The sequence below is a fragment of the Pristis pectinata genome, chromosome 19 (assembly GCF_009764475.1).
Source record: "Pristis pectinata isolate sPriPec2 chromosome 19, sPriPec2.1.pri, whole genome shotgun sequence".
Taxonomy (NCBI): domain Eukaryota; kingdom Metazoa; phylum Chordata; class Chondrichthyes; order Rhinopristiformes; family Pristidae; genus Pristis; species Pristis pectinata.
Genome location: NC_067423.1, coordinates 29,391,727 through 29,405,063, shown reverse-complemented (window position 1 = coordinate 29,405,063; position 13,337 = coordinate 29,391,727). Strand labels below are relative to the sequence as shown.

The 13,337-nt window shown below is 50.6% G+C and overlaps 1 protein-coding gene across 3 annotated transcripts in view; it reads right to left on the bottom strand.

The window, feature by feature from the left end:
- Positions 1–7,870, bottom strand: part of bltp3b (bridge-like lipid transfer protein family member 3B) — a 105,637-nt gene extending 97,767 nt beyond the window's left edge. The window contains exon 1 of one of the 3 annotated variants that reach the window (XM_052034101.1): positions 7,661–7,870. In XM_052034101.1, the coding sequence (XP_051890061.1) occupies positions 7,661–7,704 (44 nt within the window). In that variant the 5' untranslated portion in view covers positions 7,705–7,870. The remainder of the gene's footprint in view (positions 1–7,660) is intronic. The other 2 variants (XM_052034102.1, XM_052034100.1) reach the window with 2 other exon arrangements.
- Between the last annotated feature and the right edge of the window lie 5,467 nt (positions 7,871–13,337).

The window sequence follows — 13,337 nt, the reverse complement described above, 5'->3', positions numbered from 1 at the left end:
GGAGACTGTGATTATTTTTAGACCTTCTCCTGATGCTGGATTGCTCAAACAGCAGAAGTAGTTTATGCCAGTTTTGAAACTTCAAATCATCCCATAACTTCCAGGAAAAACAACTATTCTTTCGATAGTCTCTTCCACTCCCTCCATGCCCGTCATAACTCTTCAGGTTGGGTTTTACAGATATGTATAGCTGCAGCTTAATTTCTACTGCCTTACATTCTAATCAGAAGGGCCAACATTGCAATGGTCTTTTAGATTATTTTCTATATGCATGACATTTTAATGATACAGAAAACATGGACCTTCACTGGCTATAGCTCCTCACCATTCAGAGAGTCATCTATCCCAATATTTAGGATGAAAGTGGATGAACTCACATATACCATACTTTGTCCATAATTTTAACTGCAATGGTTCCAGCACTTCCACCAGCAAACTTGTATATTCTGTCATAAAAGTGTATAAATAAAGTTTACTTCAAATAGCTAAATGCTAACTATTTGTACCGCTGTGCTCCCCAACCTACTGTGATAAAAGCAAATTTAATTGGGCAGCTGTTAAAATTAAGGTCAAGACCAATTAAGAAATTAAAAATGTTCAGCATTCTCAGCATCTGTAGTAGGCCAGTTCACCCCCACCCCTCATTAAGGTTGGAAAAATCAGGTCAGAGATGTTACAGGTGATTTAAAGACACAAGACAGTAGACGTCAGGGAATTCTTCCTTAGATTACTTGGTAATCGTTCCAGGTACCTAATATGTCTTTATTTATTCATTAAAAGGCCTATGATGTCACTGGCAAGACTGCTTTTCTTGCCTATTCCAAATTGCCCTTGAGAAGGCAGGGCTAAGTTACTTAGTCTGTGTAAAGGTACTCCCACGGTTGCTTCGGCAGGAAGTTCCAAGACTTTGAGAGAATAGTGATATATTTTGAAGTCTGGAGAATGTGTTACAGAGGGAAACTTGCAGCTTTCTGCATTGTAGAGGTCATGCTTAAAGGAGTCAAAGTCACAGTGAACTGCTTCAATACATCCTGTGGACATCACACAATGCAAATCAGTTGTTAATGGGAGGCCAATCAAACAGCTTTTTGTCCTGGAGGGGATTAAACTTTTTAAGCACTCTTGCTGCTGCACTCACCCAGGCAAGTAGAAGAGTATTGAATCATTCTCCTGACTTGTAACATGCAGATGATAAGAAAGCTTCAGGTTCATGAGAACTGTTAGTTAACCAAATGCCCACCCACTGATCTACTCCCATAACCACAGGATGTTGACAGGAGGAAAACTCAACAATGGCAATACCATTGAATGTTAAGGGAAAGTGGCTAGAATCTCTTGTTGGAGATAGTCCGTGGCTGCCAAGAACATGAGAAATAGCAGGGGTACACCATACTCCTTAAATCTTGAAAGGACACCTTGAATGTGTTCCAGCATACAATCTCATAGCTGAATCACTGGCTATTTTCCACTTTCCCACCTGATCCCCCAATCAACTGATCTTAGCAACTGAAAGTCTACAGAATTCAGCCATGAACAACTAAGCACTCACATTCTACTGGAGAAATCTAAATATTTAAAACCCTTATGTGAAACAAATTCTTATCCATACTCATACCCCAATTTCTAATTTCAGCAGTCATTATCTACCCCACACACCACCTCCCACCAACCCCCCCACAAACATCTTTCTATCTCCTTAAGGTCATCACTCATTCTTCCCAACTCAAGAACAGGTCAACCTCACTCTTTTTACAAAACAACTACCTCATCCCAGCAATCAAACTCGTAAATCTATGCTGCACCTAGTCTAAAAATAAAAGCGATAGCTTTGCTCTGGGTACAAAGGCCAAAATCATGCACAAAGGTTTGGGTGTAGTCTCATGGTGTGTTGCTCACAACTGGAGCAAGACAACCTCTATTTCGTACTCCAACCCCATTGAAATAGGGACCTGCAAGTTGATTTAGTGTTTTACAACCCAGTATATCAAGATCCTGCTGTGCACCAATATTTATTGCTTTCCCACTATGTACAAAATATTTATTTTTCCTATTCTTACCAAAGTGTGTGATCTAATATTTTCCAACACAACACTCCACCTGCCATTTTCTTGCTACTCACATAGCTTGCCTATATTTTTTGTTGAACTCTATGTCCTCCTCACTTTCCCAATGGCTTTGCAGAAGCAATTCTTGGTTTTCAATGAAAATATAAATATAAAGCAGGAACAGCTAACTATTTATATTATGTGTGTGTGTGTGTGTGTATATATATATATATATAATATATTATGTATAATATATATATTATATTATTATATAAGGGCCAGTAGCTGCAGCACTCCATCTATATTGTCTTGCCCAGTACCTGCAGCCCTCTACCCATATCAACTTGCCAACTTGAAAATGTGGCGACTCACCGTTTAGTCGGGCGAACCGGCTCGGCAGTCGGGTCGCGTGGCGTCGGAGCGACGAGGCCCAAGATGGCAGCGGGCCTCGTCTTTCCGAGCGGCGGGGAGAACCCGCGCGCGGGAAAGTCTTGATGACGTAGTACTTACGTCATTGCCGATTGTTTTGGGCGGGAACATTCTCCCTTAAGGGGCCCGCGCAAGGCGGGAAAATAAACCAGTTCTTGTTTGGCAATCCTCCGACTAGTGTCTTGTTTTATTCCACGGTAGCAACCGCTACAAAAAGACCATTTAATCCCATTTTCTTTTCTGTACAACTAATCCTCCATCATGCCAATATGCTTCCTCAAACCACATTAGCATTTATTTTAACAACCCAATGTGTGCTACTTTCTCAGGTATCTTTTAAAACTCCAGATATACCATATCTAGTCGATCTACCTTGTTAGTTAGAACTTCTCTTCAACAGAACCACATTAAGGTTGATTATTAATATTACAGCTTAAGTGCTCCTTTATTTCACTCATAATAATGAATTCCAGTACTCCGCCCATTGTGCCTTTTTTTTTAACCTATTTCCTTTTCTAGATAGCACTAATTGCCACTCGCTATTTTATCAGCCCAAGCCAGAATGGTGTCCAGGTCTTGCTGCACAAAGTACTGATGGATTATGTTATTTTCTAAATTTCACTTTACTTTCATTTCTGAACATCCTATTTCTGACCTCGTAATGGAGGGAGTATCACTGATGAAATACCAGAGCATGTTACCCAAGGAATATTTAAAGCCAAGAGTGGCCTTGGAAGGTTAATGGCCTGAATTAGTAAATCACTCCCTTTCCAGATACTGCATGTTCTATTTCAAGCATTTTCTATTTTTATTTGCAACCCTCTTCATTTAAGAAAGTTGTATCAAGAATCAGGGAAAAGAGTCCTACCCATCAGTGATTCACAGCAACTTAAATTATGCTGAAGCAACCAACAATCTGCTGGAGGAACTCAGCTGGTCAAGCAGCACCTGTGGGAGGAAAGGAATTGTCAATGTTTCAGGTCGAAACCCTGTATCAGGACTGAGAGGGGAGACAGCCAGTAAAAAGAAGAGAAGGGGGGTGGTGCGACAGGAGTCCAAGAGGACCGGTGGTCGGGGGGAGGGGAAGGTAAACGTGAAGGTCGGGGGGGGGGGGGGAAGGTGAAGGTCAGTGGGGGAGAAGTGTGAAGGTGGGGAAGTGTGAAGGTCGGGGAGGGGGGAAGATCGGGGGGAAGGGAAAGTGTGAAGGTGGGGAGGAAGGTCGGGAGAGGGGAAGCGTGAAGGTCAGGGGAGGGGAAGCGTCATGGTCAGGGCAAGGGGAAGGTCGGGGGGTGGGGAAGTGTGGAGGTCAGGAGGGAGGGGAAGCGTGAAGGTCGGGGGGGGGGGGGACAGGGGAAGCGTGAAGGTCGGGGTCAGCTCCCTCCAGCAGCCGTCTCCAAACTTCACACTCCCCCCCCCACCCCATCTGCCTCCATCCATCATTCACCTGCCACTGTCTCCCCACTCCAAACACCCCATCCCCCAGCACAACCTGCCTGTTATCTTTCACCCCCTTCAGTCCACCAATCACCTTGGACTCCTGCGTCACCACTCCCATTCTCCTCTTTCTGCTGACCATCTTCCTCAGGCTTTCGACCTGAAACATCAACGGTTCCTTTCCTCCCACAGGTGTGGCTTGACCTGCTGAGTTCCTCCAGCAGATTGTTTGTTGCTTCAGCATCTGCAGTCTCTTGTGTCTCTAAATTTTACTGGACTCCTTAAGCCACACATGACAAAATGCTGCACATCAAGATCAGGCAATCTCACTCTACTGAAGAATTTATCTGTATTTGGACCAAGTCCTGATAACACAAAGACACTTTCACCACTTTGCTGATATTGAGATTTAGTTGGATTAATTTGCCCTGCTTTTGTGAATATGATATATCTATTAATCTTCCACTATATCACAGATGGTAGTATTATAGCTAAAACAGCTTTACTATGTCTTTGGCAATAGGATCAGGAGCTGTAAAGGACAATACTTTTTGCTGTATCATCAACTTACTCTCTGTTATAATTGCTTCTTTTAATTAGTGATCATTATGACTGGACTACAGTAAGTAATAAGATGGATATAAGCTTTGAACACAAAAGACATTTTGCACCACAGTGAGGAGTGGGAGAAAGTACACAGCTGCATTCAGCTTTACAAGTACTTACCAACCATAATATTGATAATGCGAGCAAGTTTTTAAAAAATAGCAATCATGAATTCTTCAACCACAATAGCCTTATCTGTGTTTGGGTTACGTGTACACATTAACTCAATCGCCACCCACCATTACCAAACTGCAGAAAACCATTACACGCAAATTAAAACAAAATTCAAAATTTTATTCTGGATTTCAACTTTTACAGCCACGCGTGTTAAATAGATAATATGTAAACGCCACCAGGGCAGCACATAGGAATATGTACAAATTATACATGATAGTATTGTGTAAAGCAATCTGTTGTATTTGCCCTACAACAGTCTAAGCCAATGAGTGTATCTGCAAAACACAATTCTGTTTCAAATCAAAATCACCCTCAACTGTCCATTTCTCTACAGCTTTATACTGAACACCCAGGAGTGGTACTTTTGTATCGACTCGTTTCAATATAGCACTCAACTGAAAGCCTCGTTTTCAATACATGGTCAAAAACCTCAATTTGAGATTATTTATTTCCCCGTTTTTAGTCACTGTCACAATGACAAAAATCCATTGCTGTTTTCCTCCCCTTCAATACGATTCTGTGATTTAACCCAGAGCTGGAAAATCTGACCCGAACAGTCTCCACCCTGTCTCGACGTCTCATTAGTATAACATGAAACACGACTTGTGTGCCATTTGCTCTATTAATTCAATTTCCACCCGCAATGCTCATATGACCGAACAGCTGAAAACCTGCAAGTGCGGGCTAAAGGAAAACCATATATCGGTAGGAAGGAGACGAGAAAAAAGTTTTCTCTACTCCCACTCTCCGCTGTTAGTTAAAGAAAAAAGAACAAGGAAACTCTGTCATTTTCTCCTTCACTCTGACTGAAATATCAGAGTTCCCACGACGTTTCTCTGGTTTTAAATCCGTTCTGTATTCGCCGTTATTTCCTCATCCAAACCACAAGAACCACACTGACAGGAGCCTCGGTGGGCGAATCCCTGTCAGTGGCCGACGATTAGCCATCAGTGGGCGGCTCAGGTTTCAATTAACGTGAAGTCAACACAACCAAATACAACTCGGGAAGGAGGGAGGGGAGGAGAGCGGGGGGAGGAGAGCGGGGGGGGGGAGAGGGGGGGGAGGAGAGCGGGGGGGGGGGAGAGGGGGGGGGGGAGAGGGGGGGGGGGAGAGGGGGGGGGGGAGAGCGGGGGGGGGGAGAGGGGGGGGGGGAGAGCGGGGGGGGGAGAGGGGGGGGGGGAGAGGGGGGGGGGGGGAGGGGGGGGGGGGAGGGGGGGGGGGGAGAGGGGGGGGGGGGAGGGGGGGGGGGAGGGGGGGGGGGGGGGGGGGGGGGGGGGGGGGAGGGGGGGGGGGGGGGGGGGGGGGGGGGGGGGGGGGGGGGGGGGGGGGGGAGGGGGGGGGGGAGGGGGGGGGGGGGGGGGGGGGGGGGGGGGGGGGGGGGGGGGGGGGGGGGGGGGGGGGGGGGGGGGGGGGGGGGGGGGGGAGGGGGGGGGGGGGGGGGGGGAGGGGGGGGGGGGGGGGGGGGGGGGGGGGGGGAGGGGGGGGGGGGGGGGGGGGGGGGGGGGGGGGGGGGGGGGGGGGGAGGGGGGGGGGGGGGGGGGGGGGGGGGAGGGGGGGGGGGGGGGGGGGGGGGGGGAGGGGGGGGGGGGGGGGGGGGGGGGGGGGGGGGGGGGGGGGGGGGGGGGGGGGGAGGGGGGGGGGGGGGGGGGGGGGGGGGGGGGGGGGGGGGGGGAGGGGGGGGGGGGGGGGGGGGGGGGGGGGGGGGGGGGGGGGGGGGGGAGGGGGGGGGGGGGGGGGGGGGGGGGGGGGGGGGGGGGGGGGGGGGGGGGGGGGGGGGGGGGGGGGGGGGGGGGGGGGGGGGGGGGGGGGGGGGGGGGGGGGGGGGGGGGGGGGGGGGGGGGGGGGGGGGGGGGGGGGGGGGGGGGGGGGGGGGGGGGGGGGGGGGGGGGGGGGGGGGGGGGGGGGGGGGGGGGGGGGGGGGGGGGGGGGGGGGGGGGGGGGGGGGGGGGGGGGGGGGGGGGGGGGGGGGGGGGGGGGGGGGGGGGGGGGGAGGGGGGGGGGGGGGGGGGGAGGGGGGGGGGGGGGGGGGGGGGGGGGGGGGGGGGAGGGGGGGGGGGGGGGGGGGGGGGGGGGGGGGGGGGGGGGGGGGGGGGGGAGGGGGGGGGGGGGGGGGGGGGGGGGGGGGGGGGGGGGGGGGGGGGGGGGGGGGGGGGGGAGGGGGGGGGGGGGGGGGGGGGGGGGGGGGGGGGGGGGGGGGGGGGGGGGGGGGGGGGGGGGGGGGGGGGGGGGGGGGGGGGGGGGGGGGGGGGGGGGGGGGGGGGGGGGGGGGGGGGGGGGGGGGGGGGGGGGGGGGGGGGGGGGGGGGGGGGGGGGGGGGGGGGGGGGGGGGGGGGGGGGGGGGGGGGGGGGGGGGGGGGGGGGGGGAGGGGGGGGGGGGGGGGGGGGGGGGGGGGGGGGGGGGGGGGGGGGGGGGGGGGGGGGGGGGGGGGGGGGGGGGGGGGGGGGGGGGGGGGGGGGGGGGGGGGGGGGGGGGGGGGGGGGGGGGGGGGGGGGGGGGGGGGGGGGGGGGGGGAGGGGGGGGGGGGGGGGGGGGGGGGGGGGGGGGGGGGGGAGGGGGGGGGGGGGGGGGGGGGGGGGGGGGGGGGGGGGGGGGGGGGGGGAGGGGGGGGGGGGGGGGGGGGGGGGGGGGGGGGGGGGGGGGGGGGGGGGGGGGGGGGGGGGGGGGGGGGGGGGGGGGGGGGGGGGGGGGGGGGGGGGGGGGGAGGGGGGGGGGGGGGGGGGGGGGGGGGGGGGGGGGGGGGGGGGGGGGGGGGGGGGGGGGGGGGGGGGGGGGGGGGGGGGGGGAGGGGGGGAGGGAGGGATATGCCCGGGGATTATGTCATGGTGCGGGAGGGCTCCGGGGAGAGGCGGCCACAACCACCCGCTCTCCACGGCCAGGACAAGCACCGGAGTGGCGAGGCCCGGAGCCATCCCCGCAGCCAGAGCCGAGAGCAGCCACTTCCCTCCCACACAAACTGCGCACCGCTCACCTGGACAAGTGCTTCAAGATCTGCTTCTTGATGAGTCCCGCCATCACTCGCGGCCCTCAGTAAGACATTAACGAGCCGCTGCCATGTCAGACAATCCAGTGCGGATGTGGCATCCGGCGGCCTCTCCTCCAAGCACCTCCCCACCGCCGCCGCCGCCACCTCCGCCGCCGCCGCCTCACTCCCGAGCTCCTTCCATTGCTGTTACCGAGCGACACAGAGCGAGGCGTGCGGGGCAAAGGCGCGCCGCCGATCAGAGCGAGGCGTGCGGGGCAAAGGCGCGCCGCCGATCAGAGCGAGGTCTGAGGGGCAAAGGCGCGCCGCCGATCAGAGCGAGGTCTGAGGGGCAAAGGCGCGCCGCCGATCAGAGCGGTAAAGAACCTGCTGAAGGAACAACGGGTCGAGCAGCATCGGTGGGGGGACGAATTGTCGGGCCGAGACCCCGCGTCCTTTAGCAGTTTGGGGTTTGTTTTTCGCTCCAGATTCCAGCATCTGCAGGTCCCTGGTGTCACCGATCGCAACGTGACCAGTGGGGCAAAGCGCAGTACCGTTCGCAGAGGGGCCGAGAGGGCAAAACGTTGCTCCAATCAGAGCACGGCCGGGGGTCGTGTGGGGGGGAGTTGGGGGGAATCTAAGCACCAATCAGAGCGAGGGCAGGCAGAGTTTAGCGCCAATCAGAGCGAGGGGTTTTAGGCAGAGCGGGACTTAGCGTTAATGGAAGAACTTGAACTGAAATAACAGACCTATCAAATTCAGGTATAGAGATCGTTCCAGTGTTCAGTGCAAATACTAGGAAATACACCTCTTCCTCGGGGGTCCCTCCTGATCGACTCAGACTTGCTTCCACTGTAAGGTAACTGATGAGGACAGTGTGGGAGCCGCAGATGGGCTGCTTGTGAGTTGGTGTACGCCATCCACTATTTATGTTGGGCTTCCGTGTACTCTTAACACAGGAATTGGACATCAGATTAGGAGCAGGGGTAAACTTTGTCATTCACTCAAGTACCATTCTGTACTAATCCCAAACAAGATTGGGGCTATGTGGGAGGGAAGGGTTAGATAGATCTTAGAGCAGGATAAAATGACGGCACAGCATTGTGGGCCGAAGGGCCTGTACTGTGCTGTAATGTTCTATGCTTCAAGATGGCACCAGAGCGTGGCGACTCATTGTAGGTGTAGATCTACTCACTACTTCCATAATGGTCGTTCTACCTCAATGCTCTGTTGTCATGAAATGATCTGTATGGATGGCATGTAAAACAAAGTTTTTCACTGTATCTTGTTACATGTGACAATAATAAACCAGTTTACCAATTACCATTTACTATTAAGATTATAACTGATCTGTTTCCCACACCATCTATAGTTCCCTTCATTATCTTAATATCTGTGTTGAATGGGTATAATTTTTGAGTTCCATAAAACCTAGGGGTTGAAAATTCCACCTCATCTTAGATGTAAATGGCCAAACCCTTATTCTCAAACTCTACCTTGGTGTTAGACACCTCAGCCAGGGGAAACATCCTCATTGCATCTAGCCTGTTAAGCCCTTTAAGAATTTTGTTAGTTTCAATGAGATCTCTCATTCTGCTGACCTTCAAAGAATACAGGCCCAAACAATTCCATCCTCCCTATGGCAAACCTGAAACCAGTCTAGTGAGTGTTTGCTGCACTCCCTATATGGTAAGGATATCCTTTCTTTCATAAGGAGACCAAAACTACACTCCAGTTGCTGTCGCACCAAGGCCCTATACAATTGCAAATAGACTTCTTTACTCTGTAATCAAACCCACTTACAATCAAGGCTATTGTACTATTTGCCTTCCCAATGGCTTGCTGCACCTTCAGTGACTTATATACAAGCAAACCAAGATCAATTTCAACATTAATACCCAATCTCTCACCATTTAACAAATACTCTGCTTTTCTGTTACATGCACCAAACTGGATGACATCACATTTTTGCATATTACATTCCATGTGCCATGTCCCTGCCACTCAACTTGTTCATATGCCCTTGAAGCCTCTTTACATCCTTCTCTGTACTTACAATCTCACCTAGTTTAAGAAAGATTGAAAGATAGAAAGATTGTCAGGGCATGGAGTTTGAAGTGACCTTAGTAGTGGAGTAGAAGCAATGCTACAATGCTGCACCTCAACTTCAGAGAGCTTCCCACTGGAGTGGAATTAATCTACAGGACCAATCGGAAATTGTTCAACTTATTTTGCCTCCACTCCTAAACAAAGGTCACCTCTAGGTCTGGTTTCCATGTCAAGTGCTCATCCAGGATATTTTTATATATGTTGCCAGTTTATGTTATCACGATCCATTCAGGCTTAAATTCCAAAACCCCATTACTGCATGTGAAAAGAGTCAACATTCTCATAGCCCTCTATACCTTCATCTGATCCTCACACATCTGTCCTATAACGTGATAAGCAAAACATCACTTCACAAAAGCCTTTGATTCTGTTAACCATGAGAAATTATGGAGAATCCCTCTTAAACTTGACTGGCCTCAAGGGAAGTGTGAAGGGGCAGGTTTTGTTTGTATCTCTTTGAAACTGTACTTGTTCAAAAATAGTTAATCTTCAACATTTTCTCACTCTGGTGAAGTTCATCCACCTAAAAAAAGAAAAGAAAATTACATTTATTTACCATTTTTCAAATCTTTTCAGGATGCCACAAATCGCTTTTAGATAACTAAGTATTTTTAAAGTCTAATCACTGTTGTAAAATAGAAAATACAGCAGCCAACTCATGCTCCACAAACAGCAAAGTAATAAAGATCAAGTGATCTGTTTTAATTAAAATGATTGATGGATAAATGTTGGCCAGGGCACTGGGGATAACTCGTCCATTCTTTGGATTAGTGCCGAGACTTCTTTACTAGAACAACAGAGAGATCATACTGGATTGTAGCTTTTATTTAATCCCAAGAATTGCATCTTGAACAGATTGCATTCCTTCAGTAGTACACTGAAGTGTCATCCTAGTTTTTTGTAATCTATTTGGTGAAGTGAGACTTGAACCCACAAACTCCTGACTCAGAAGCAAGGCTGCTACCGATTGAGTCACAGCTGACATTGAAACATTAGGTCTGTTTTCCCTCCACAAATTCTGTCATTTTGTATTTTCAATGTAATGGAATTTTTATGCTGTTTTTTGCATGAATATTGTCTTGTGCTCTGAGTATATTTTTAGTCTATATTCTTCATATTTATCTATCCTAATATTGTGGCTTTATACATGCTTTACAAATATATTTTGTGGATAACATTCTAAGTGTTGTCTCCTCTGGGAGCCGACATTTTAGAGAAATTGAAGCTACAGTTAAAACCTATAAATGCCTGGTACTAAAATTATCCCAATCACGTTTTTCATTAGACCTGGACAATATAGACATTGTTTATCTGTATAAGGACAGACCAAGAACTTTTCCCTTCAAAACAAGATATAGTCTAATTGAAATTGTACAGTAGTTCAGATATAGAAGTCAATGTGTTTTTTGTTATAAATCCATCACACTTTGCAGAAACAAAAGACATTCACAAAACAAATAGTTTTCATTGCAAGAAAATTGAATAACCTGCCAAAGCACATATTCTAACTACTTACCAAAATCAAAGAATATCCTTTTTTGAATAGATTTAATGTTGATTCTCTGAAGCTGAGAAAAATTATCTCTTGAAACATGTAAGATTCTGAGGGGTCATGGCAAGCTGGGTAGTGAAGATGTTTTCCCTGCTGGGGAGTCTCAAACAAAGAAGCATCAGGCCCTCCCTAGGTTACAAAGGCCATGTACGGAACACATGTATGTAAGAATGGATGCTTGGGAGACCGCGGGATGGGTGGAGATGGATTTGCTGGCTGCAGGCATCTTCTGCCAGGTGGGAATGGGGCATTTCCATGTGAGTCCTGTCCCCACCATCTCCCACCCTCTCTCGCTGCAACAATGAGGGATTGGGTTGAGCAGAGCTGGGACTGCTGAGCAGACTCACTCACTCACTTCCCACGCCTGCTCACTCCCATCACAGCAGCTTCTGTGATCCTCTCCCACACACTTTTAGTTCATTTCCAATTTACAAAAAAATTGGAACAGAATCCTGTTGGAATCCAGGGACTGCTTGTAGTCTCAGGATAGGGATAAACTGCAGGAGGAGAAAAGGAGGAATTTCTTCTCTCAGAGGGTTGCAAATTTCTGAAATACTCAACCCCGGGAAGCTGTAGATGCTGAGTCATTACCCAGAACAAAATCTCTTTCTTGGCTGTGAATATACTCAATGACTCAGCAATTACAGCTAACTGGGATAAAGAATTCCTGAGATTCACAAACCCAGGAGAATAAATTCCTCCTTATCTCAGTCTTACATGGTCGATCCATTTGAATGCAAATCAGGTGTTCTTTTTATTCATTCAGAGGATGTGGGCTTTGCAGGCTGAACCAGTGTTTAATTGCCCATCCCTGATTGTCCTTGAGAAGGTGGTGGTGAGTTGCCTTCGTGAACCGCTGCCGTCCTCGAGGTGTTGATGTGCCCACCATGCTGCAAGGGAGAGAGTTCCAGGAATTTGACTCAGTGATGGTGAAGGAATGGTGATATACTTCTGAGTCAGGGTGGTGTGTGGCTTGTAAGGCAACTTCCAGGTGGTAGTGTTCCATGCTTATGCTGCTTTTGTCCTTCGAGTTGGTAGAGGTCACGGGTTTGGAAGGTGCCGTCCAGGGAGTCTTGGTGAGTTGCTGCAGTGCATCCTGTAGATGGTACAAACTGCTGCTGCTGTGTGTTGGTGTGGAGTGAGTGAATGGGTGGAAGGGGTGCCTATCAAGCAGGTTGCTCTGTCCTATATGGTGTCAACCTTCGTGAGTGTTGTTAAAGCTGCACTCATCCAGGCAAGTGGAGAGTGTTCCATCACACTACTAACTTGAACCTTGGACAGGCTTTGGCGAGTTCGGAGTTCAGTTACTCACCGCAGGATTCCAAGTCTCTGACCTGCTCTTGATACTGTTATTAGTTTATTATTGTCACTTGTACTGAGATACAGTGAAAAACTTGTCTTGCATACCGTTTGTTCAGATCAATTCATTACACAGTGCATTGAGGTAGTACAGGGTAAAAACAATAACAGAATACAGAGTAAAGTGTCACAGCTACAGGGAAGTGCATTTCAGGTAGACAATAAGGTGCAAGGTCATAACAAGGTAGATTGTCAGGTCAAGAGTCCATCTCATACTTAATGACATTGAATTTAAATTTAAAAGAGTAAAACGATTTTGGTAAAAGTAATGAGTAGATCTGCAGAGAGCAGCTTGCAACTAGTCGCCAAGCTCCAGTGCCATCTTGGAAAAAATGTAGCTACATTGTGTATGTGGCTACTCCAGTTTAGTTTCTGGTCAATGCACATTGATAGTGGGGGAATTCAGTGAGGGTAACGCTTTGAATGTCTAGTTCTAGACTCCTCCAGAAGGGGAAACATCCTCACGTCAAGTCCTGTCAGAATTTTATGAATGTAGGTCCTGTCAGAACCTTTGATGTTTCAATGAAATTCCCTCTCATTCTTAACTACAGAAAGTACGGGCCCAACCTTTCCTCATAAACAACGCTCTCGGCGCTGGAATCATTCTGGTGAGCCTTGGCCATACTGCCTCCAAGACCAGTATCTATCCATCCCCAAATATGGAGA